Genomic DNA, 26,789 nt, shown 5'->3' with positions numbered 1-26,789 from the left:
AGTAAATAGTTCTTCTCTGATTCGTAGAAGGAGGGGTGGGGGCATTGGAGCCTAGCCCTGAATTAAAATGGATATTGTTTTCAGGGCTAAATTATATAGATTCCACACACACCTAGTGCCAAAAGCAGCAGAACTCTTTAACAGAGACCATTTTTATTAGAGAAGAAGTCGCTCCAAAACACAAAGAAGGATAATAACGGGATCTGGTTGACAATGTATCAAACTAATTTAGGTTTTGCCCTTCTTTGTCAAGTAAAGACACTCATGCTTTGGATGGGAGTACGGCGTGAGTCTCACATGCCCTTTAAAGAGATATTTCATTGATCTGGATAAGCTGTGAAAGTGGAGGAGTGACTAAAGGAGGGCACTGCGTTACAGCGAGGGCTGCTGACTTTGGAATTGGGGAACCAGGTTCAAGTCCTGGCGCCAGCGTTACATCACTTAATCTCCCTGTGCCTTATAAAAGGAATCTGTGCTTGTGTAACGTAATCAATGCTCACAGAGAGCATACTAATGTCCTTGGACAGAGTTTCCACTATATAATAGGAAAACTCCCAAAAAACAAAAAGAAAACCCAGAAAAACACAATGTAGAGGAATATGGGTGCTGTTTGCGGGCACAGAAGTACAGGCTACACAGCCAAGCCCAAGTGTGGAGCTTGCAATGTAGAACACTGTTCTTGAGAGAGTTATGGGGGGATAGAGAAGCATACAAGGGAGACAGTTGGATAGTACATGCACTCTCATGGAGTACTTCAGGGTAAAGAGGCAAGCGACTGGGCAAGAGGGATGTTGGCAATGGAGCAGGAGAAAGTTTGATCAGCGTAAGGACACATATAAGAAATCCAAGAATTTGGTCAACGCTCCATCGAAAGGACGAAGGCACACAAAGAGAAAGTGGAAATGGATGCAAAGACCACTGAGAAGCAAGGAAATAAGAGTAAAATCAGCCAATGCTAAGCATTGGGCAGACTAAGTCCCATTTGTTCATACCTGAAGGATAATCCTTTCTCACTCTTCAGTAACCATGTGGCCCACTTGGCACAGCTCCATAATCAGGACTAAGTGAACTTCCAAATGCAAACAAAGGACACCCTAAACACCTTGAGCTGGCTAGCAGGACCGATTATCAGTCCAGCATCACTTTATTCTTGCTAAATATGTTCTACAGGATGAAGCAAAGCTTCTTTTGCATGACCAAAATTAAAACCACAGTACAAATGGTAGAGAAGCTGAGCCAAATCTTTGCACTTCATCTGGCCCACAGGCTTCGGAAACAGTTCATAACTTGTATGACAGTAAGGAATCTGGATCTCCCTTTGTCTGTGCACACTCGTTTATATCTCAGGTCAATTCAATTACTAAAGACATCAACATGCAATTCTCTTCTGTAAAATGTTCCCATTGCTCCAAATAAACAAGCACGCTGGAGATCACAAGAGCCCTATTATTGGCACACATTGATTCCTGCAACGTCACCTAGACAGGGATTCTGAATAAATTGACCGGTTACAAAATCAACAAAATTAAACAGCCAGAATGTGCTTGAACCTTCATAAACACATCAAACCAGTTTCGAAGTAGCTCTGCAGATGGAGCCTACAATCAAGCTAAAGATCCCTAGAACAGTTAAATCCTGCAGAGGCAAAGCCCAGAAAACCTTCTCAAACTGGCCACCGCTTTATCAATCAGTCAATCTGGGATTTATAGAGCGCACTACTCACCTGTAAGTGTCTCCATGGCACGGGGGGGGCAGGGGATTGGGCAGCTCAGAGTTCACATAAAGAGCCAGGTCTTGAAGTATTTTCTGAAGGCTTGCAGTGTAGGGCATCGTCTGATGCTGAGGGGGAGTTTGTTCCAGGTCTTGGCCACGATGTAGGAGCGGATCTGCCCTCCCGTTCTGGCTCTGTGTATGCGGGGATTTTGGCGAGGGCTAGAGGTTTCTCTTGAGGGCCTGGAAGGAGATTGTTTCGTTAAGGTATTGGGGCCTGGTGTTGGAGGGTTGTATGACAGAACAACGCCATGAAATAGTCACCATACATTTTTTACCCCACATTTTATTTTTAGAACGCATATGCTCTTACAACATATGCCTTCACCAGGCATTGTTTATATCTATATTTATAGATATAAACAATGTATTTGTTGGGGGAAGACCCCCACCGCCCCAAACTTAACGAGTGGTAAAAGCATACTTAGAAAAGCATATGCGTTCTAAAAACATGTGTGGTAGAAAATGCGTGGTAAAGGTACAACGTGGTAAAAACCACATTGTAAAGGCTTTTTCCAGTTGTGGAGGGCTTTGTAGGCATGTGTGAGTAGTTTCAATATGACTCTTTTCGATGAGGAGTCAGTGGAGGTCGTGGAGGTGCTGGGTGATGTGGCTCTGTCGTTGGAAGCAGAGGATGAGCCTGGCAGCGACGTCCTGGACAGTCTGGAGTTTGCAAATGAGTGATTTGTTGATTCCGGTATAGAGAGCCTTCTGTAGTCCAGCCTGCTGGTGAGGAGTGCGTGGGGGACGGTCTTCCTGGAGTCGGGGTGGGGGGTTCATTTCAAGGTCATGCAGAGTATGCGGAGGGTGTTGATGCATGTGGAGGATACGGCGTTGATCTGTCGGGTCATGGTGATAGAGTCGTCGAGTATGATGCAGAGGTTGTGGGTTTGGTCCATGGGGGTGGGACGGTTTCCAAGGGCAGGGGGCCACTAGGTGTCGTCCTGCGCGGCAGGTTGGATCCGAGGATGAGGACTTCTGTTTTCTCCGAGTTGAGCTTCAGGCAGCTGCTGCTCATCCAGGATGCGACGACCTTCATTCATTCTTGGAAACTGGGTCTGGTGATGTCTGGTTCCTTGGTGAGGGAGAGGATGAGCTGGGTGTTGTCGGCGTAGGATACTATGCAGAGTCCATGTTTTCTGACTATGATTGCAAGGGGGGCCATGTAGATGTTGAAGAGCGTGGGGCTGAGGGAGGATCCTTGGGGTATTCCGCATCTGATCTCTGTGGTTTCGGAGAGGAAGGGCGTGAGTCTTATTCTTTGTGTTCAGCTGGAGAGGAAAGAGTGGATCCAGTCTAATGCAGTTTCCTGTATGCCGGCGTTGTGGAGTATGGCCGCTAGTGTGCGGTGGGAGACTGTGTCGAAGGCTGCTGAGAGGACTAGTAGAATGAGGGCTGCAGTATGGCCTCGATTGAGGAGAGAGCGGATGTCATCCATGGTGGCCAGGAGGGCAGTCTTGGTGTTGTGTTTGGTACGGAATCCAGATTTAGATGAGTCGAGGATGTTGTTGGTTTCTATTAAGTGCGTTAGCTGGGTGTTGACTATTTTCTCGAGGACTTTGGCGGCTAAGAGAGAGATGGGCCTGAGGTTCGTTGGGTCTGCGGAGGGTTTCTTGAGGAGGGGTTTGACCTCGGCATGTTTCCGGTCGTCGGGGAACATGCCTGTTTCAAGGGCGCAGTTGCTTGTCTATCGTAGTTCTAGTGCGATGGTGGAGGCGGCCCTGCTGAAAATGTGCGGTGAAAGGGGTCAGGGGATGCTCCGGAGTAGATGCGCTTCATGGTCTTTGTGGTGCCTTCTGTGGTGACAGGGGTCCAGGTGAGGTGAATCGGCTGGGTGGAGTGGTTGTTGGATGGTGATGGGTAGGGCCTTAGTCTCGTCTTCAAATATATCAGAGTCCTGATCTTGTGTTGAAAGAAGCGGAGTCTGAGGGGAGGGCGGCCGTTGGTGGTTTCACAGTAAGGTCTGGTGAATTCTTGAATGATAGCAAAGAGTTCCTTGGAGTTATGAGATTTGGGGAGGATTCGGTCCTGAATTAATTTTCTCTTCGTAGATCTGAGGAGTTGGTGGTGTGCCGTAGTGGCAGCCCTGTATGCGATGCGTGCTTCCCGGGTTTTGCTGTTTCTCCAGTCATCAACACATTCTCCAGCGATTTGCCAACCAAAAGCACACTTTCAGCGACAGCACATTTAAACCACAAATGGACCCTTATCTAAATTAAATACGGAGACGGATCCTTGAGAGCCCAGGTGTTAGACCTGGGGTCATTGGTGTGAGTCTTCCTTCCATTTTTACTGATTGCCTGCTTTGTTTTTGATATGTTTTGCTGGTTATATGCTTTGGGCACTGTGCCACTGCTATTCAGTGTTACAGTGCAAGTGCTCCCTACGTTAAATTGATGTACTGATTAGTGGCTCCATGATTGGGTTATTTGATTTACTTGTCAGGACCTAGTACAGTCATCATGTGTGCCCAGGGCTTGTAAACCAAATGCTGCTGGTGGGCCTGCAGCACTGGTTGTGCCACCCACAGAAGCAGCTTGTAAAGTAGGTCCGAGGTCTGCCATTGCAAGGCCAGTGTGCCGTCTGTGACTGCCATGTCGACCTGGTAAGTGCACTCACTTGCCAGTCCCAAAATCCTCCCTTTTCTTTATATCAGACACCCCTATGGTAGGCCCAAGCGCCGGGTGCATTGTAAGGATAAGGTAGGACATGCCCTGGTGTGTGTGGCATGTCCTAATAGTGAATTACTGCCATTTTCGTTTTTCACTATTGCAAGGCTACCTGTTCTTCATAGGCAGAATGAGTAGTTAGATTATTACATTTTATAATCCTAACTGACTCAGGGAACATGGTGAAAATTCGAATTTAGTATGCCTGAACATCTTTTAGTGAGGTTGGTTTTAACATTCTGTGTTTGAAAATAGCACTTTTAGAAAGTTGGTATTTTCTTGCCTAACTATCCAAGTCTGCCTCTGCTAGGTTGTGTACTCTTTGTCTGGAGTTTGAGTGACAGGCAATGGGGGATGGGAGGGAGGAGTTGCACCTGGGACCTGACTAGGGCTGTGCCTTCCCTCCACAATGCTGGCTCCACTCCCTGTGGTGTGTGATGTCCCTGGCCTACATTGTGAAAGGAAGAAGGAGTCTTGTCAACAAAGTACTCCAGGACTGACCAGAACTGGTTTGGACTAGGCAGAGGCCTCGCTGCCTTCAGAGAACAAATAGAAAAGTAGTATAAATATAGGGACTCAGACCCCAAGATTTTAGATCACTTCTGGGAACAAGACTAGCCTTTTGCCAAGGGGAACAACCAAGGAAGCTGCAGGAGTTTGGACTGCCCCTCTGCCAGTGTGCTGTTTGCTGGGTTGGCCTGCAGTGGTTTCTTTATTGCCAAGGAAAGGAGAAGGAACTTTTACAGAACTTTCAATATTTTGCAGAATATTACTCCAAGGGCTTGAACTTGTGCTTGCCTCCTGCTGAAGTCTCAGGGACAAAAGACTTAACCTCCAGCTCCCCTCAGAGTTTCCTTGCTGGGAATTCTGCCTACAAAAGCCTGTGTGTCGCTGGGAGCTGGAAGCGCGAAGCATCGAGAGAAGCGTGTCGCAGTCACAGCTGTTGCATCGCTGGAGAAGCGGGTCACCGCCGCAGAGGTTGCCGCCGCATCACCAGAGAAGCGTGCCTTTGTCAGAGCTGTTCCCAGACGCATCACCGGAGAAGCGTGTTGCAGGGCCTGTCGTGGCTCCAAAGCTACAGAGTTCGCCGCCGGACGTGCACGCATCGTCTTCACGTTGTCACATTAAGGGCACCATCTTATTGCATCGTATCCGGATTGTCGCATCGCACCCCGATTGTCGCATCGCATCGAGGCGCCATCTTGCGCATTGCATCGAGGCGCCATCTTGCGCATCGCAGCCAGGCCGCAGGACGAGAATCTACGGATCATCTCCGCTGCAGTAAGGTTCAAGACGCATCCCTGACTCTGCGCAAGCATTGAGTATCATCTCCACCGAAGCACGGAACAGACGCATCTCCCACTCTGCAAACCTTTTGTTTGTTATACATTATGCATCCAGGTACTTTTGTGAGAACTGTGTCGCATTTATGACCAACTTGAACTAAGTAACTTTTACCATCTTTAAATCAACTTTAAGTACAGTATCGTGGATTGTTGTCATTTGTGGTCTTGTGTTCAATCTATATAAAGAATACTTATTTTTATAAAACCTGTGCGGTGTCCATCTGTAGTGTTTTCACTGTATTGCTGTGTATATTCACAAATGCTTAACACACTGCCTCTGAGATAAGCCTGCCTGCTCGTGCCAAGCTAACAATGGGGTGAGCAGGGGTTATCTTGTAGTGTAAACCCCTTATCCCGACTTAGAAGCAAGGGTCCCTATTTGGACCAAGGGATATAACATTGCCAACGAGACCCCCAGTTCTAACACCAGGTATATAGACTATGGCAGTGGTTCTTATCCTGGCTTCTTAGGAGGCCCATGACTGTATATAAATGAAGCATAACGTACAACAGAATTTTTTTAATGTTCTTTAAATATGAAGGATTTTGAAATCCAAGGGTAAAATTTAAATTAGTGTCCTTAGATTGATTCGCAGGAGCAGTGCAAGTGCATCAAACAGAATATAGTATGGACGATGAGTGGCCTCAATAACATTTTTGAAAAGCTCCAATCTTCCAACTAAAATTAACATTTAGATTTTTTTTTAAAGATTTCTTTGCAAATTAAATATGTTCCATCACTTGTGCATTTGTTTGATTAAGGCCTGTTTTGATATTTGTTGCATATTGTATTGTGGTTTGAATCATCAAAAATGCTTAGTCTGGGGTCTCGTCTTCCAGTAACTACTCAGTGGGGGTCCCTGAATTTCAATAATAATTCTATGGACATCCCTGAGGTCCAGTGATTATTAAGTGGGGGGGTCGACAGAAGTAAACAATTCAGAAGCACTGGACCATGAATACCATGTACCCACACCTGTGAACCAACTGACATTACAAGTAGTTAAAAAACACACGCCTAGAAGCGTGATTATTTACATTCTCTTCCAAGTGACCGTCTTAGAGAACGGGGACAGATAAAGTTTCCCACCGCACCTAATCCAACAAACCTCTCCTATGCTTTCACAAAGTAGACTGCTTTCAAATCTTTGAGCACACTGAAGTAAAGAATAATGTGCAGCGCTACAGAGCTACTGAAAAATAAATAAATAATCCTGTTGGCTAGCTCTAACGAATATATGATTTTTCCACGATTACAAGTTCCACGCATGGCATTACCACGCGAATTTTACATCGCAAGTGGCTTTACCACGCTGGAATTTACAACGAAGGATTATACCACGCGTAGAAACGTCTTACCTGCACGTCTTTCACCAGCAGCCCTTACTTCCATCCACCATGGAAACAAGCGTCAAAACACGTCAACCAAAATAAAAAAAGGACTGCTTTTTTGACGTACACTGCACGTCTTTGGGGGAAGCTCTTTCCTTTTACTTCAAAAATACTAAAGAGCGTTTTTTTTTATTTATGTAACTCGCTCCATATTTGTTGTTATTTTTGGGGGGGGAGACCCCCCCAGCCCCCCCAACCCTCCCCCAGCCCCCCCCCCAGCACGACTGGACGGAATACCACGTCTCCCCCCAACCCACGCAGAATGTACTTGCGTGGTGAAGACGGTCGTCGAAGGCACCCACGTTGAAAAAACGTTTGCGTGGTAAGTGTACCGTGGTAAACGTTATGCGTGGGGATGCCTTCGTAGTAAATGATGATTCCCAGCTCTAACAACATTGCTTCGAAAAACCGTAATGTAAAGATTAGATTTGAGACGAGTTGAGGGAGGTTAGAAAATCGCTACTTCTACTAGTTCTTAATTGTATAGTAATACTAATGAGACATTTAAACAGACTTGGCAAATTGGACCTTGGACCAACGGCTCTAAATAGCCAAATGAAAAAATACATTGTTTTAACATAATCATATGCACTTGTTTCGTTTTCAATGCAATACCTTCATTTCTATACAAAAGCATAAACCTTTTAATTGTAATCCTCTCAACATAAATTTAGTACTGAATTCCAAGACATGATTACTCATTACCCGGAATCACAAAGCTTTTTCCCCCTTTAGTAAGCATGATTTACCTTTAGGAACAAGGAATAATTCACACCAACAACACCACCAAGATATATACCTACACATAGGAAAAAAGATTTGTGAACAGGCTCCTGTGTTTTCCCCTACATAGCAGGGGGTTTCTAATTTACTGTGATGCTTTTTCTTCTTTGCTGGATGGAGTTCCTGACTGTACCGGAAGTTTTTTCAAACAAGCCATAGAATAGAATAGCACCTCAGAATGATAGTAATAACCAAAATGTGTTTAATATAGGAAAGTTAAAATCTGTCAAAATGTTTGCACACAACTGGAGAATCATAAAACAGTTAACTTGGGATTCTTAATTAAATATTTTAAACTGGTAATGATCATTTGGTTGAATACTTTGAGCGCAGAATGAAAAACAAATTTCTCTTGAATTATAAACTCCCCACATGAAGTAAATGAGAAACAGCATGTAATTGCATAATTTGAAAGAAAAATTTAAGCCAATAATAAAATAGTTGCAGTTTGCGAAATTACAAATTAGGACAATAGTAAATCTGCCCAAAGCATTTCCATGGTAACAGAAGCTCCAATTTCGTTTGTGACCGTAAAAATGCTTTATAAGACATACTAATCCTATTTTAGTTGTCAGAAAAGTTGTTCTAACTCATAAAATGGAATTGCAAATGGATACCGATTCAGTGTTCGTAAGGGGCTTGCAGGTGCCCCATCCAAATGGCGAATCTGTATGCTATGTACCAATGTTTCGCAACCAAAATCTTGTCATAAAATATTGAAAGGTTACTGAGACCGCAAAGGAAGGAGTAGTTTCTGTCCTGTAACTCCAGTTCTGTAGTAGGGGTATCTCTGTTAGTCATAATCTAGTGAATAGTCCCGCCCATGTGCGTGGACCCCGGCAATCAAAAATAATTTCTTACGTTGTCAAAAAATTGCAGAACTGCAAAGACACTTAAGAGAGAATTTAAAGACCAATAATGCAGCCTATATCCACAGGGTACACTGTCCAGTACTTCAACTAGAAATTCCACCAAAAACACCACACATACAACACAGCCTGCCCAGTTTCTTCACAGAGAAACTTGCCTCTACCAGCAAAAGCCTCTGGAATGATAGAGGAAGGCCTGAACAGACAAGCCCCATAGGCTGTCATTATGTGGCTTAAATAGGATACTGTGCCTTTAAGAGAACTTTCCAGAACTTCTCCCAGTATCCCAGAATGCACAGCAGGTCCCTTTTACTTTCAGTTCTTTTTGAAGGCGTAACACGCCAGACCTGTAGCATTCCTTACATGAATAACTTTCTCCACCGGGGAGGCGGGGGAACGATTATGACTATAACAGAGATACCCCTACTACAGAACTGGAGTTACAGGACAGAAACTACTCCTTCTGTAGTCGGGGATCTCTGTGTATAGTCATAATCTAGTGAATAGAATGGCAAGCCCATCCCCACACCAAAGTTGCAGTGGAGAGAAGAAAATTAACACCACTACGGTGCGAACAGATTTCGCAGCGAAGCCAGTCCAACCTGAGCGTCTGCTCTGGCATCAGTGTCCAGACAGTAATGCTTAGCAAAGGTATGAACCGACTTCCAAGTGGCTGCCTTGCAGATTTCTGCAATCGGCACGTTACGGAGCATGGCTGTCGTGGCAGCTTTGCCCCCTGGTGGAATGAGCCTTAGGCTTACCTCCTAAGGTCTTATTAGCTTTTTGGTAACACAACTGTATGCAGGACACAATCCACCTAGAAATGGACTGCTTAGAGGTAGCAAGACCCGTCCTGACCGATCCATAATTGATAAACAATTGGTCTGACCTACGAATATCTTCGGTTTTATCCAGATACAATTTCAACACCCTCCTAACATCCAGGGAATGTAGAGACCTTTCCGCTGGAGATAAAGGATTCTGAAAAAACGTAGGCAAAGTTATGGTCTGGTTGACATGAAAATCAGAAATAACCTTGGGAAGAAATTTAGGGTGAGTACGCATAACAACCTTAGCAGCATGAAATACAGTATAAGATTCTTGGCAACACAACGCCTGAATTTCACTCACCCTGCGGGCCGATGTAATGGCCACGAGGAACGCCGCCTTCCAGGACAGGTGCTGCAAGGAAGCCTTATGAATAGGTTCAAAAGGCTCCTTCATCAATCTGGACAGCAGCACATTCAATGCCCATGAAGGCGAAGGAAGCCATACAGGAGGGAATACTTTCTTCAAGCCTTCCAGAAAATCTTTGATCACAGGGATGTGAAAAAAGTACGTCTGTGAAGGGAATTTCCTGTAGGCAGTCAATGCAGCGAGATGAACCTTAATGGAATGAACATTAAGGCCAGACTGCGCCAAATGCAGAAGGTAAGGAAGGATGACATCTTCCTTTCACGTCGTCGGGTCATAGTTCTTGGACTTGCTCCAGATACAGAACCTCTTCCACTTGTAAGCATAGGAAGTCCGAGTGGAAGGCCTCTTAGACTCCTTCAGTATGTCCATGCAATCTTCAGGTAGATTCAAATGGCCATATTGCACTATCTCAGGAGCCATGCCGCCAAACTCAAAGACGAGAGGTTGGGGTGCATCAACTGCCCCCCCGAACTGCACGGCAGCTGTATGTGAGGAAGGAGAGACCGGTGAAGCAGATCCGTGAACCACCACTGCCTGGGCCATTCCGGGGCAATGAGTATCATCCGCGCCCTGGACCGGGCCAACTTGATGAGTACCGCCGGAATCAGGCGAATGGGTGGAAAACGTACAGAAAGCGGTTCACCAGTCGATCCATAGCGCATTCCCCAGCGTCCCCTGCTGGTAGTACCTGGAGGCGAAGTCTCGGCATTTGCTGTTTTCGGCGGTGGCGAACAGATCTACGTCTGGAGTCCCCCACCTTGCAAAGACTTCTCCTAGTACTTCGTCGTTTATGACCCATTCGTGGTTTTCCTGAATCAGTCTGCTCAGTGCGTCCGCCTGAACATTCTGCACACATGGTAGAAGGGTAGCCGTTATCGTCAGTCCTCTGGCCAGAAGCCAGTGCCAGATCGCCTGCGCCTCCTGCGACAGAGTGCGTGATCTCGAACCCCCCTGCTTGTTGAGGTAGTACATCGTGGTCATATTGTCCGTCTGTACAAGCAGAGAGTTGGTCTGGAAGGACGGATGAAAGGCCTTCAGTGCCAAGTGAACAGCTCTGAGTTCCAGGAAATTGATGCGATACGTGGACTCCGTCGGGGACCACGTTCCTTGAATCTGTAAGTCTCCGGAGTGCGCCCCCCAGCCGTGGAGGGAAGAATCCGTCACGACGGTCTGCGTGCGAATGTCCTTGTGGAAGGGAACCCCTCTGAGGAGATTCTCCGCCGAACACCACCACTTCAGAGACTGAAGAGCATGCAGAGACAGTCGTATTTTGTCGTCCCAAGATCCTTTCCTCTGATCCCACTGGTCCTCCAAGCACTCTTGCAATGGTCTCATGTGCAGTCGTGCGTGTGGCGTTAGGAAGATACTAGGGGCCATCGATCCCAGTAGAGAAGACACCGTCCTCACTGTTGTAGATGGAGTGGTCATAAGAGCCTGAGCCTTCCGAAGGAGTGATAAGCATCGCTCCTCCGAAGGAGACACGCTTGCTGACAGCGTATTGATGGAGGCTCCCAAGTACTGTATGCATTGGACCGGAGTCGGGACAGACTTGGACAAGTTGATGTGCAACCCCAGCTTGTTCAAGAGAACGCACGTCTTCTGGAAGTGCGCTCGAGCTTCCGAGAAGGAGGAGGCCTTGATCAACCAATCGTCCAGGTACGGATAGACGAACACCTTGTTCTTCCTCAGGTGTGCTGCTACCACCGCCATGCACTTCGAGAATGTTCTCGGCGCAGACTTCAGTCCGAATGGGAGTACTGTGCATTGATAATGATTGGCGCCGACTTGGAATCGCAGGAACTTCCTGTGTTTGTGTGCAATGGGCACATGGAAGTACGCATCCTGTAGGTCTATAGCACATAGCCAGTCTCCCTGTTGCAACTGAGGATAAATCTGATGCAACGACAGCATGCGAAACTTTTCTCTGCGAATCCACTTGTTTGCCTGCCTTAAGTCTAGAATGGGCCTGAACTCGTTCTTGTCCTTCTTGTGAACGAGGAAGAACCGGGAGTACAGACCTCTTCCTCTCTGAGACAGAGGAACGTCTTCTATCGCTCTTTTCCATAACAGGATATCTGCCTTCGCCTGAAGCTCGCGCAGTTGAAACTGCGAGCTGACCGACGGAATTGCTGGAGGCGGGCTGGTGAACCAAAGACTGTATCCATTGCAAACAATATTCAGCACCCACTTGTCCTGAGTAATTTTTCTCCACTCTGCCAGAAAAAATTGAACGCTTCCCCCCCACCGGAGTGGGTAACGGATGTAGGGGAAGTAAGCGCTCAGGGCCTAGACCCGGCCGGGCCTTTAGCGCTGTTGCCGACTGTTGGCCTCCTCTGCCTTTCTGGCGCTTCTGGAACGGCCTTCGGAACTGCTGTTGCTGCTGCTGCTGTCCCGAAGGTTGGCCACGCCCTCTGCCCTGTCAGCCGAACCGCCTCTGGAATGGTCGGTATGACTTCTTTGTCTCTTTGGGCTTCTCCAGGCCCACAGCCGTGAGAGTCTCAGCCTCAGCCTTCATGTAAATGTAAATGTACAGGAATTTATATAGTGCAAATCACCGAGCGGTTTCTAAGCGCTTGCTTAGGGAACCCGTCCTGGTATTCCCCTGAGAGATAGCCCCGGCAGGGTATCCGCAAGGTGAAAGCCAGGCATCCCGCCGCGAGGGGCCGTTGTGGAGATTAAGCAAGCTATTTCCCAGAGTCGCAGAGTGTGAACCCGTGAATCGAGTAGGCACCGGAGCGAGAATTGTAGAGTCCATGGACATTTTAGGACTCAAGACCCCGCCAAGCCGGGAATTAAACCCTGGTCCCGGGCTGACCTCTGCTTCCAGGTCTGCCGCCTCTAACCAGTGAGCCACACTTCTCCACTTCTCTCTTCATGCGGGCCATTTCGTCATCCGCATGTTTCCCGAACAGAGTATCGCCAGAGAATGGCAAATTGGCAACCCTCTGTTGGGCGTCAGGTTTTATCGACGTGAGGTGGAGCCAAGCGTGCCGTCTCTGGTAAATCCCATGGCAGAAGTCATGCGCCGCCAGGAGGGAAGAATCGGCCGCAGCACGGATGACCTGATTCGCCACCAACATCCCCTCGTTTAGCACCTCCTGGAAATCTTCCCTTTTGTCGTGAGGCAGGTGTTCCACAAACTGCTGGAGGGATTCCCAGAGTGCGCGGTCGTAGCACCCCAACAGGGCCGTAGCACTCGCCGCCTTCATAGACGTAGCCGACGTACGACAAACCTTCCTCCCAGCAGAATCCATCCACCTAGATTCTTTATCTGGTGGGACCGTGGATGACGGAGTGGTGGCATGTTGTTTACGAGCCGCCGTCACTATCACAGAGTCTGGAGGGGGTTCCACTCTTAGAAAGGCCGGATCCGAATCGGGAGCCCAGTACTTTTTCTGTAGTCTCGAGGGGGCCGCCTTAGTCACCGCCGGGGTGAGAAAAAGGTCCATGGCCAGATCCTCCAGGCCCGGCACCAGTGGCAGTAATGGTCGAGACAGATGTTTTTGGTGCAGCGTCTCGAAAATTACCGACGTCTTGGGAGTGGGCACCGTCAACGAGATGCCCAACTTAGCTGCACCCCTTAACAGGACGTCGTGAAAGGACACCAGATCGTCCACAGGTGATACTCTTGTCTCTGGTGACTCCGACAGAGTCTGAGAGTAGTCCCTGGTCTCTGAGGACCTCGTCAGGGAACGAGACCTGTGCCTCCTGTGGCATCGTCTCGATCTCGTGGATGACCTGTTGCGTGATCGTTCCCTCCTCCTGGAACGAGAACGCGATCTCCCAGTCAGTGGACGTTCCGCAGGTTTCATGGAGGTGTTCTCCGTGGCTTATCCTGAGGTTTCAGTTTTGCCGTCCCCTTAGGTGGTGTTGGAAGGGGAGGCAGTGACGCCGATCTTGGCGGAGGAACGGAGGGTATCTCCGACCGAGGGACGGGCCCACGAGGCGAAGTGGTGGTGGTTGTCCTGAGGAGGGAGTGGCGGGAGTGGAGGGTTGATGGGAGGATCCTCCTTAGGAATAGGGGGAGGCGGGGCCTTTGGCCGAGGTGGTGTATAAACCACTGAGTACACCGAGCCCGGTGACTTCTTCGGGGGAGGGGACTATGAACCAGTCCCTCCAGCAGGCGATCGCCGTCTCCCTCCACCAGAACCAGCGTGACTTCTGGCGCCAGAACTCATTCTGCGCCGCTTAGGAGAGTTTGAACAACTCCTAGACGCCGATCTCTTCCTCCTAGACGCCGAGCGTCATGTCTCCGGCGTCGAATGTCGTCTCCGTGACTCCGGCGTCGATCGCCGCCTCCGCGGCGTCGAACGCTTCTTCCTCGACGCCGAACGCCGCCTCCGCGACGTCGAATGTTCAGTCCTCGACGACGAACGTCAGCTCTTCCTTGACGCCGACCGCTTCTTCGAGGACCTAGACGTCGAGGATCCCCTCGACGCCGATAGTCTTCTCGACGCCGATTGTCTTCTCGGCGGCGAACGGCAGTGTCGCCTCGACGGCGAGCGCCGACGCCTGCCATACCTTCTTCGATGTCGATGGCTTGACGCGGACGTAGACGACGATGAAGCCGTCGACTGGGATCTCGACGGAGGCCTACCCCGGCCCTTCGACGTCGATCTTTCCCCGTCTTCTCGACCCGGAGCCCCGGGGAGATGGTGAACACACAGTCGTCATCCCTCTCGACGTCGTCGTCGATGCAATCGACGTCGACGGAGACCGGGACCGTTTGCTGGTCTTCCTGCCTCTGGGGAGTCCCCCAGAGGCCTCAGCAGAGGCAGAGGGAGCCTTCCCAGTCTGCCCAGACCCACCTGCAGCCGCCTGTCCTCTAGGCCTTGAAGCCTAATCTTCAGCCTTTCCCTTAGGGTCCTTGCTGAAAGGTTCTTGCAGATGTCACACTCTTCAGGGACATGTGCTTCAGGAAGGCAGATGATGCAAACGTCGTGTGGATCAGTCTTGGCCTTCTTCCTCCCACATGCTGGGCATTTGTCCAAAAGAGCAGGCATTTTAGAGCTCTAAAAAGCCTGAACAAACACACAGGAGTGAAGGGAAAGCACCAAGACACAAACTGAAAACACTTAAATCACAAAGTGCACAAAAATCCAATAAACCCTTGAAAAGGGGAGAGCTCAATGCACCAGGGTCCTGTTAGCAGAAGCCGGAAAAAAGAACTGAAAGTAAAAGGGACCTGCTGTGCATTCTGGGATACTGGGAGAAGTTCTGGAAAGTTCTCTTAAAGGCACAGTATCCTATATAAGCCACATAATGACAGCCTATGGGCTTGTCTGTCCAGGCCTTACTCTCTATCATTCCAGAGGCTTTTACTGGTAGAGGCAAGTTTCTCTGTGAAGAAACTGGGCAGGCTGTGTTGTAGGTGTGGTGTTTTTGGTGGAATTTCTAGTTGAAGTACTGGACAGTGTAGCCTGTGGATATAGGCTGCATTATTTGTCTTTAAATTCTCTCTTAAGTGTCTTTAAAGTTCTGCAATTTTTTGACAATTTAAGAGATTATTTTTGATAGCCGGGGTCCACGCACATGGGCGGGACTATTCACTAGATTATGACTATACACAGAGATCCCCTACTACAGAAGTGGTAACCCATTCACAAATGGGAAATGGTCCATTGGGAAGGGCCCGTTTCCCTCTGTGAATTTTTTTTTTTTTAAGTATGTTTGGGCACAGACAGTGATCCACAGGATCCACAGGACTACTGCAAATTCTGAAACAAATGAAATTTATCATCACAGTAAAAGAAATTCCCTCCAGGGATCAGCCACCAAAATCTTGCAAGCCAGGTCCCACAGAGTATGTGTGTACCTGCCCAGTAAACAAACCACATTTATAGGCCAAAAGGCCAAACATGCAGAAGACAACATCCTTTTTCCAAATGCATCAAACCTTTTGAATTCCCAATCTAGAGTACTGTTTGGAAATTAATTAGAATTGGCCTGGATATTGGAAGCCTGCACAATGTAACGCTCAGGTGTAGAGTGCTTGGTTACAAAGTGTGGATCTCCGGGTGCAGGTTATGTCACAGACTACTGGCCAGCTCACTGGCAGCAAGAACAAGATTTGGACCATGTGGCCATCAAAGCATCAGTGAGGTCATCATTAAATAGTGGTAAGGACTTGCAGGTCATTGGCACGGATTAGGGAATTTCTGTCAGAACATTTATTTTTGCCTCAATGGTGCAACTGCAGATTTAGCACACTGGAAGCCCTCCGGACAACCAGTGCAAACAAGGCACTTTCTTCAGCTGGTAGCCCATATGGTCAGTCGATCTCCATTTCAGGAAAGGTGTCTAGCCACTAGCATTTTGTAAATCCAAGTATAATACATATTCAGAGGGGAATAGCTCATACCCTCCTCCTTCTCATCAGTGTTGTGAGAAACCCTCTATGTGAAGGGTCAGAATCTGAGCTAAAAAGAGAATGGAGCTTCAGCCAATAGTTGCGCTGCAGTAAAACCATCAGGTTAGAGTCAGCACCATAACAACTAGATGCATTGCCATGAATCTGTAGTGTCACATCAGTCAAACTCGTGACTCAGCCTGGATCTTGGGACCCGTATTGAAGCCTGTACCAGAGTTGGCATATGCCCTGTAATAGTCCAGAAGAAAGCATAAAGCATTGGAGGAAGATCATCCAGCTGTAATACAACTGGTGGCCCATGCGGCTCATTGGAGCATGATGGCATACCAAAGAGAGTCAGGAACACACCAAAGGTTAACAGCACAGACTCCTCGGGAGCCACTATGTGCCATGGGGTTAGACAATGGCCAAGAAAGTCAAGTCACAACAGTACTAGATGATTAATTGGTTCTGGAACCAGGGACTTGAAAGGAGTATAATGTACATCCTAATGCCCTCACACCTTCTATTTTGAGCAAGAGTGATGGGATGTGTTTGGACCTCGACTTACCCAAAAACCTATAGCAGGAAATGGATTTCTAGTGGGAGCAGATTTGTGACTAGGATAGGGCCAGCGACTTGGAGTGAGAGCGAGACCTGTACTTTCTCCATAACATTTTCTGTTTGGTGATGTAAATCTTTGGCTTCGGGCCCTGGATCACCTTCGGGAGCAAAAGGGCACATTATCTCACAAATGGTGTGGGACCAATGTCTCCTTCCTGGAAGAAAGGAACAGACATAAGTGCAGGAGTTGTGCTGAGCAGCTCTGCTCCATCACTTCCTGCACGGTACGAAGTCAGTGCAAAGCTGCATGATGCCACCTTTAAGCCTTGAGGAGCACAGGGATTGAAGTTTTTCTGATGAGCCTTGAAACTTGAAATGTCTATCAGAATGATTAAATTCAACAATTCTCTGAGAAGTATTTTTCTCTTCACTTACGTTTTCTCTTTGCCTAATAAACGTAAAGGTAGATCACACACAAGCCTCCAAGGCTTTAACTAATTAATACTAGGGGAGAATAGATTTATGAAAGTAAACTATAATTTATAAGAGTGCTACCTGCTCTCAGCCAGTTATTTACTGGATAATGGGGAAAAGACCTTTCAGTACCACTGGCAAACATGTCCAGATTAGCTGAAGAAACAAACTGTCTTCACACAATGCTTGGTTTGTAAAAAACGTATTGCCAGGGCCGAAGGAACTTCTTATGATTCCACTGCTGCTAGCACCACCAACAGCCCTGCCACTGCCACAGTACCAGCATAACCCATGAGCTAGACATGGGATTTGTCTTTTTTAATTTTTTTTTTTTTTTTTTAGAGTTTTATATAGCGCAAACTAGACCCGAGACATTGGCTATCAGAGCGCTTTAAATGAGCACCAGTTTTGTTACAGATGGATACATTCATTTTTGTTAGGCACAGTGAGATCGAGTGATTTGCCCAGAATCACAGGATGTTGTGTCCTTGCTGAGACTCAAACTCAGTTCGCCAGCGTCTAGGACTACATCCTCTCCCAGAGCACTGACAATTCAGGTTCAAAATAGTAAGATCACGTGGAGTAATCCCATAAATATGACCCGGTACTGAAAAACACCAACACATATTAAGCACTGCCTTCAAGGCTTCTGCCCTTAAGGCCTAAGTGGGTTTAAACACCATGCAATACTTAAGAGAACTTACCCTGTCTGTAGCGTACACAATATCGAACAATCCAAGTAAGGTGACAGAGACCCCAACAGCTGGGCCATTTACTACTGCAATAAGTGGCTTGGGGAAGTCGATGAAACTACTCACAAATCTCCTGCAAATAGAGAGTGGAACATGAAGTTTCTGTTTGGATTTGATTAGAATGTTGATAGAAAAACATCACACAGTGCATTAGAATACATGAACAATTTTAAGTTTGATTTCAGGTTTCATATGTGCATTGCCTATCAACTTAAAAAAAAAAAAAAAATTATTCCAAAAATATAGCAGAGGTTGCAGAGAACTAAACACTAGGGAAAAGGAAGCAAAGTGTGCGACAGGAAAGGCTTAGAACGGCAAATATAAAATTCTATAATTTAAAAAAACTCTGGCGGCCACACTTTCACAAAGGCTAAAACTGAAATGTTTATTTATTGTGAAAACTTATTTAAAATAGTTCAAAAAACCATTGTCCAACGATATAATTTGTTAGTCCGTTAAATATTTACTTTATGATTCTTGAGATTAGGAAATAATATATTTTATCCAACAGGAACGTTTCTTGGACATTCAATATCAATTTGCTCAAATGATACGTCTAGCTTTCTTAGAGTACTGCATGTTATAATGTGTTACAATGATTTAAGTTATAATGGAATGAAAGTCATGTAAAGCACTTTGTGACAACAGCAGAGCCATGAATGACTTGGTTGCATGGTTGTAATTATTTGGTGAGCCGTCCCCAGTATCTGCGTGTGAAATTCGACAATGTAATAGCCATGCTTAAGAAGGAGGCCTACTAAGGGCTGGATAACACATTTTTAGTGAACAAATGTGATTCACTGTTGGTTTCCTTAATTTTCTGTGAAAGCATAAAGGATAGAGGGAGCCGTATAAATCTAAAAAACATGAAACTATGAACAAGGCTCTCGCAGGATAGGTACAACAATAAATTAAAATGAGAGGCCAACTTATTATTTGTAACCTCAATGTTGAAAGAGCCAGCTTTTGGAATTAAATAGTTATTTTTCTAATAATCTGTATTCAATTTCTAATAGAGGCATTTCTGTGCTCTAGTCAAGGAAGCCACGGACAACAAGTATAGTTCTCACAAGCAAAATTTACTTTTTCAAATTTGCTTGCATACGTCACAAAGAAAAAGCAACAACTGATTGAAAAGTCGTAAGGCATATCAATTGGTCTTGTGTGCTATTAAAAGTTACAATTACTACTAGGGGGCGTGGCTTGGAGCTCAAGGAAGATGGCGGTGTGAGCAAGCAGCTCTGCCTCAAAGTAACACTGTAACGATCCACTGTGATCCTACATAACGAGAAATATGCAAATGCTCCGTGAGATGCTGTCTATGTTCCAGAGGATACAATCCCACCTTCTAGTTACCAGAGCCTGAAATAGTGATCCGACGAATGAATAAAATCACAAGCATGAATATCAGGTATTATTAAAGCGAGTGAACAAGCAATATCTGAATGGAGTGCTTTAAGAACTGAATAAATTTGAACCTCACCATTGCGAAATGCCAGTGCCAGTGCAAACACGAATGAATGAGCTGAGTAAGAGACCTGCATAACTGAAGTTCAACAATTTTGAATCTTAACTTTGCGGGATGCCGGGCTCCAGCATGAATGATTAAATAGCATGACTCCGCAGTCTTGAAAATAAACCAGTCGGTGACAAAAACATACTACGAGTTTCTATTCCTCCATAAAAACAAGTCGGCTGGTGGAATAAATACATATCACACCAGCGCACAGATTCATCGGTACACCCACACAGCAGTTACTGATCCGCTAGGAACAATACTGAGAATACTGGAAGTCTTCCCCATCCAAATAGACAGTAACTAGACGACTAGAGGAACAAAAATATACAGCACCAACCTTGCTGAACAAACGGTCAAGGTACACGACGGCGTGCTGGTCCACTAAGAACATTACTGGAGTGGTCATACCCCATCCAAGTAAACAGGAACCATGTTTATGCGATCCCCTAGAAACGAGAAAGACACTGGTGCCATGATGGCAGAGAAGGAAAACAAGTCAAACCTCAAAAGAGTTCAATCTCATCTGCCAAACCCAGACTCACCTGTCAAAAATAAAAAAAGTCATTAATGCAACAATGAAACGATACTGTTGGGGCGCTAGAGGGCGCGCAAGCGGAATGGCCGCCTAATTGAGCAGCTCCCGTTCCTTGGCCTGTGATCCTGCAATTATCGGCTACCAAAGGCGAGACAGTTCTACATATTTGCCACCAACTGAAGCTGTGTGTGTTCCTCGACACTTGACCCGAGCTTGGGCCTCTGGAGATCGGGCTGCCGTAAACGGCACTTGAAACCTGACCGGCGGTGTCCTCGGTAGCTACCCTTTGAAGCTGCCGGCTACAGGGGACTACGCAAGGCCGAGGCTCACCACGAGGCTGCGGGCCCAGACTGCGCTGTGGGTTCGGCGCCTGAAGCGTGGCTGGCCTGGGACCCCAGAGACGCCGTGAGTAGCAGCGCTGCCCGGCGGATGAATGCTCCTTCTGCGGTGCCGATTTTGTATGCCTGTATTATCGCTCATAGTCCGGACATCTGACGAGCGCCGCTCGTCCGCCCAGCCTGGATTGCATGGAGGCCCGCGGGAAGGCTGGGACCGTTGTTGCGGCTCCCGCGGACACCGGAGGGTGCCGGATGGCTGCAACGCCCGATGCAGACACAGAGAGGGTGAGGAGTGTGTGTGGTTGGCTCTCCACCCATTAACAGTCGGGCGGCTGGGGGTTGTGATTGGACGCGCCCCCCCAGGCTGCCAACTACTGTGCTATTTGTTGGAGCTCTAGGCCAAAACCTTCTTCCTGCTTCTACACACTGGCAATGACCCTTGACCATTGGCTACACTGCGGATTTTATTGAACTGGGGCACCTGCCTTGACCTCACGCTGCGGTACAATGCTACTGTGCCCCATTGTTACACGGATTACCAGCAGCAGCCCTATCCCTTAGGCATGGACCAGTAGTTTGCGCCCACGCACATCGCCGTCGATCACGGTGCCACCCATACCTGGGGCGGCCTGGCGCCACATCCTGCACAGCGTAGTGCCAGTGCCCTGCCCCTACGCGCTCCTCTTGGTGCTGCGGCGGGGGCAGTGGCTGGGGGCTGCCACCCCCTCTTGCGGGGTTCCCGACTGGCGTTAGATGAGTGGGCGCGAGGATACCTGCTTCTAAGGACACCTGCCGACTGTCACTATCCTGCACCCCAGCTGCAACCTTGCTGGTTCCCAGACGTTGCAACGTGAATTGGCGGAGGGGACACGATCAGAGGCGAGAATGGTGCGCCCCGAAAACCGCCAAACCAAAATCAGCTTTGATGGCGCCAAGAAGGGTACTAAGTCGGCGCCTGCTGAACCGGGGCCCAGCGTTGCCACCCCGTCGGCCGTCACCTCTCCCACCAGAGACATTGATTTGCACCAACTGTTCCACGAAATGAGACAGGGGTTCGCCACGGTGGTGGAGAAGGTGGACGGAATGACATCTAGACTAGATGCCCTGGTTCACAAGGTCGACAGGCACGAGGAAAGGATCGCGGCCACGGAGCAGCGGATCTCGGACAATGACGATGTCACCTCGTCTCACACCACACAATTGGTCTGCATGGACAACTTGCTCCGGCTCATAGCGGCTAAGAACGAGGATTTGGAGGCCCTTAGCCGACGCAACATACGCGTTACGGGCATTCCGGAATCCACAGACATGGGCAGAATGGAACTCTACATTGAGAAACTTCTCAAAGCCTCGATGGGGAGGATGCGTTCTCACCTCAATTTATTATTGAATGGGCGCACCGATCGCTGGCCCCTGTTCCCAAGCCCGAATTGCCGCCTAGGCCGATCATCGCTAAATTGTTGAACTATCGCCATCGAGATGTCGTACTGAGGGCCGCCCGGACTCACCAAACGTTGCAGTACAATGACGTGACCTTCTCCTTATATCCTGACTTCACCCCCTTGGTGCAGGAGGAAAGACGCAAGTTCCTTCCCGTGAAGAAAAAACTTCGAGAAGCTCAACTGGATTATGCCCTACTCTATCCGACGAGGCTACGAGTCACCCACCAGGGGAAACATCGCTATTTTACAAATCCACAGACAGTTGAAGATTTTCTGAAATCGATCCGCAAGCCTCGAAGGGGTGGACGCAACGCTGAAGCAGATCTGGAGGAAGACGATCCATCCTCGGCAGCGGAGGAGCACTGAACATATGAGCATGGCGGGTTCGGACCCCCTTGCTGACTTACACTACTAACTTTGGGCCTTGCTCCGGGCGGGCGGGGGACATACACCCCGCACTACAGAACTGAACTGTTCAACCTCTCCGATGGTAACGTATCCCAAGGACCACTCTCCTTGCCCTGACCTCCACCAAGGGTGGTACGGATTGGGAGGCCATAGGCGGGAGCAGTGGCTGTGCGCCCTTAATGTTGTTTTCCTTACGGGTGTTCCCCATGCGAAATGTTGGGATGTTTGAGTTGTGGGAAAGGGGGGGGGGGGGAGAGGGAGGGGGGGAGTAGGGTGAGAACAGGCGGCTGCTTGCATGATTGGGATGCAGTAGTTGGAGGGGGGATGGGTTGGTTTTGGGGGGGGGGGGGAACTGACAACACACGGCGTGGACAATCAAGTTGCAAAATGCTATGCGCGTATGTTTCGTCTAGACGGAGAAATACCTCCTGTCATACCACTTCTAGGGTGGGACGAACTGATAAGATGTTACCTATGGCGGTCTCAGGGTCTAATACGCACCTAAATTGCATATCATGGAATGTTAGAGAGCTCAACAATGCTAGAAAATGTTGTGATGTGATTGCTTATCTTAACATGCATAATGTCCAGATCGCCATGCTGCAGGAAACTCATTTGTCACCATTAGTTAGGGCCACCTTTGCAAGCAAATGGGCTGGAACCCGCATATTCTCCTCCTACTCCACATACACTAGAGGGGTTACTATCCTCATTAGACGCACTGTGCCGTTCCAGAAGTACGGTGATTTGATAGACAGGGAGGGTCGCTATGCTGTGTTGTGGGGGCGAATGGGTCACCATACAGTTACATTCAAAAATAGCTATTCTCCTAACTCTGATATGCCTTCCTTCTTTACCACACTATGGGGCAAGGTCTTGGATGTGGGTTCCCGCCATGTTATTTGGGGTGGGGACTTTAACTTGACTCTGGTACCTCATTTAGATCGCTTGGACGGGGTGCACCATTATAAACCAAGAGCCAGGGAGGCGATGGAGGGTGTCATCGCCGAGGGCGGCCTTGTGGACACATGGCGATACCTACAACCGCTCAGTAGGGAGGGCACACATTTTACATCGCATTTGGGTACGTGGGCACGCTTGGACTACTTCCTTGTCACTAAAGAGACTATTTCTGAGGTCCTGGGGGTTACGCACTTACCAAGGATATACTCGGACCACTGCCCTGTCCTTCTACATACACACATTCCTGGGTGGGACAGCCCTAGGCCATGATGGAGGTTACAACCTGCAGCGTTACTAGATGCCTTGTTCCGAGCTGAGCTGGGGGAGGAAATCGCCGCATTCTTTCCCAGGAACAAAGGGTCAGTGGACTCAGTCGAAGTTATATGATAGGCCTTCAAAGTCACCATAAGGGGGTACTGCATTTCTAAAAGCTTTGGCGTCCTTCGTGACATACAGAACACTATTCACTCCTTACACAGGGAACTGAGAGCATTAGAACTCCGCATGGTGGAGGACGATAGTCCTGACATTCATGCAGAATTTAGGGACAAACTATCGAAATACGAGGAAGAGGCTAATAGGGAAGCGAAATTCAGAGGGAAGCATTGGCAGGCCAGAAAATACTGCGAGGGTGACAGACCTGGGAGGGCACTAGCGGTACTCACGCGCGCCCCACGTGATCACATCATCCTGGAACTTACTGACGACCAGGAACACACGATTGCACTTCTTGATGCATTTACTTCTTACTACAGTACACTATACACCACTGACACAACAGATGCACCATACGCTGACTTTCTGGGTGATATAGCGCTATGCTGGATCAGCGACGGAGATAGGGCCTTCTTGGCGGCCCCTTTTGAGCTAGATGAGATTCGCGAGGCCATCATGTCCTTGACGAATGGCAAGGCGCTGGGCTTGGATGGTATTCCCGCTGAATTTTATAAAGCATACATTGACATCATGGCCCCTGTCCTTCGAGAGGTCTACGAGGAATCGCTGGCTGATGGCATCCTCCCTTGCTCCATGCGGGAGGTAGTCATTACCTCGCTCTTAAAACCTGGTAAGGATCCTTGCTTCTGCGGCTCGTATCGCCCACTTTCCTTATTAAACTGCGACGTTAAGATCCTCGCGAAGGTTATGGCTACTCGGCTATCCCTCCTTATGACCAGAATTGTATTGCCGGATCAGTCTGGATTCATTTCGGGACGATCCACCTTTCATAACCTACGCACTTTATTTTCCTTGCTTCGCACGGTTCACCCTGACCTGCCAGTCGCTGCCGTCTTCCTGGATGCTACCAAGGCATTAGACTCTGTCGAATGGCCTTACCTGTTCTCTGTCCTTGCAGCCATGGGGTTCCCGAAACTCTTCATCTCCTGGGTCCAACTCCTTTACACACAACCCACGGCGAGGGTCCTCATCAACGGTCGCCTCTCACATTCCATCGCCATCACCAGGGGTACACGTCAGGGGTGCCCTCTTTCCCCCCCCTCTTATTTGCGATCGCAGTCGAACCTTTAGCTTGCAGACTGCGTCAGCTACACCGAGAGGGTGCGGTACAGTGCCTCCAGCGTCAGATCGATTTGTCTCTATATGCCGATGACATTACCCTCTATGTCAAACACCCCGACCTCCACCTCAATCCCTTATTAAGGGAATTTGTATTATTCAGCAGGATGTCAGGGATACATATAAATTGGTCCAAGTCACAATTCTTCCCCCTCACGGATGCAGTAAATTACTTCCCCCTTGACTATCCTCTTGAGTGGTGTCGGACAGATCTCCGATACCTCGAGATACAGATCACGCGCGACAAAGATGAAACACTCCGGTCCAACTATGGTGTGGCAATTACAAAACTCACTGCCACGGTAGACCGCTGGATCACTCTGCCGCTCTCTATGGCGGGCAGAGCGTCCCTTATTAAAATGGTCATCTTGCCCCGGTTCTTATATCTCTTTCTTAACATCCCGTATTACCCGGGGGCCTTCTTCTTCAAAATCTTAAAATCGGAACTATGTCGGTTATTCTGGGGGGGCAAAAATCCACGGTCGAAATGGTCCACAGTGACCCAGCCTTACGAGATTGGAGGATTTGATGTCCCCGACTTCGAGGCTTATTACCTATGCGCGCAGTCACACTACGCATATCACTGGCTAGCCCCAACGCCCTTCATGCCTCAACTGGCTGTGGAGGACTGGATCGTTCATCCCATCCCGCTTAATGGCCTACTCCTTTGCCCAGAGTCACTGATACAAACATCAAACACTTCCGTCTCATGCACATTGGATGCATGGCGCCGCATCGCCAAGAAGATGTCTTGCTGCCTACTGTACTCCCCTAAATTGCCATTGACGTTTCATCCCGACCTTGCCCTGCTGCAGGAGCGAGGATTTCGTATCCTCTGCGAGCGACTAACTATCTCCACTTGGGGCGATCTGTTCGTGAATGAAAATTTCAAAACTGCAGACTTGTTCTTCGCTTCCCAGGCCCACACTCCGCTGGATGTGTTTTACTACCTGCGCCTGCGCCAGGGGATGAGGGACATCCTACCCGAGTTCCCAGAGGAACCTGACATCTTTCTCCCGCTCCACTTTCTATTATGCTCGCACGACGGGGCACATCTCGTTGCCGGCCTTTATCGCCAGCTTAGATCTGCCGCCACGATGCCTGAAGCGAGAGCTTGAGCGCATTGGAGCGCGGACCTGGCCACTGAACTTACTGACGACCACAGGCAATACTGCTGCGCTTTAACGTCTCGAATATCAGCCAGTAGTAGACTTAAAATAATAAACTATAAATTTTTGCAGTGACTATATTACACCCCAGTGAAAAAGCACAGATTTCGCCTAGCCGACAACGACAGGTGTGAGCGTTGTCATGCTGAGCACGCGGGCTTCCTACACCTTGCCTGGGAATGCCCTCCTGTTCAACTATATTGGCAGCAAGTGGTGGACGCCCTTACAGCAATGACTGGGGAAACCATTGCTGCAGAGCCACTCCTCACACTACTCGGGCACACACCGCACATTCCGAAATCTTGCAGTAAATTCGTAGATATCGCATTGCTCTTGGCGAAACGTCGAGTGGCGTGTCGTTGGGGCAGAGGCAGAGCACCTAAATTTAAAGATTGGCTAGCAGACATGACTTATTGTCAGGAACAATACATTACTTTTCTGAACTATTACCGATCCTTAACCGACCCAAAGATATCTGGAGTCCATTGGTCACCTATTTACTTGCACAGGCTGATGACAGCGATGTTCCTGAGGGAGGACCTGCTAGTGTTTAGCTGACACTGGGGATACCTAGCTCTGCAGACCACGGCCTGCTGACGCACACATACTTCATCACTTCCCACTCGGACGTACTGCCCCGCCTGTAAACCTATTGATTAAGCCCTTGCACAGTAC

General features: G+C 48.3%; 1 protein-coding gene across 3 annotated transcripts in view; it reads right to left on the bottom strand.

Annotated features, from left to right (window-relative positions):
* Positions 1 to 26,789, bottom strand: part of LOC147722518 (enoyl-CoA delta isomerase 2-like) — a 340,043-nt gene that overhangs the window by 107,277 nt on the left and 205,977 nt on the right. For all 3 annotated transcript variants that reach the window (XM_086965044.1, XM_086965041.1, XM_086965042.1), the window contains exon 7: positions 18,118 to 18,238. In XM_086965044.1, the coding sequence (XP_086821170.1) occupies positions 18,118 to 18,238 (121 nt within the window). The remainder of the gene's footprint in view (positions 1 to 18,117; positions 18,239 to 26,789) is intronic.

The sequence above is a fragment of the Lissotriton vulgaris genome, chromosome 4_1, assembly GCF_964263255.1.
Source record: "Lissotriton vulgaris chromosome 4_1, aLisVul1.2, whole genome shotgun sequence".
Classification (NCBI taxonomy): Eukaryota; Metazoa; Chordata; class Amphibia; order Caudata; family Salamandridae; genus Lissotriton; species Lissotriton vulgaris.
Note: the sequence above shows the minus strand (reverse complement) of the source record. Positions and strands in the feature narration are given on the sequence as shown.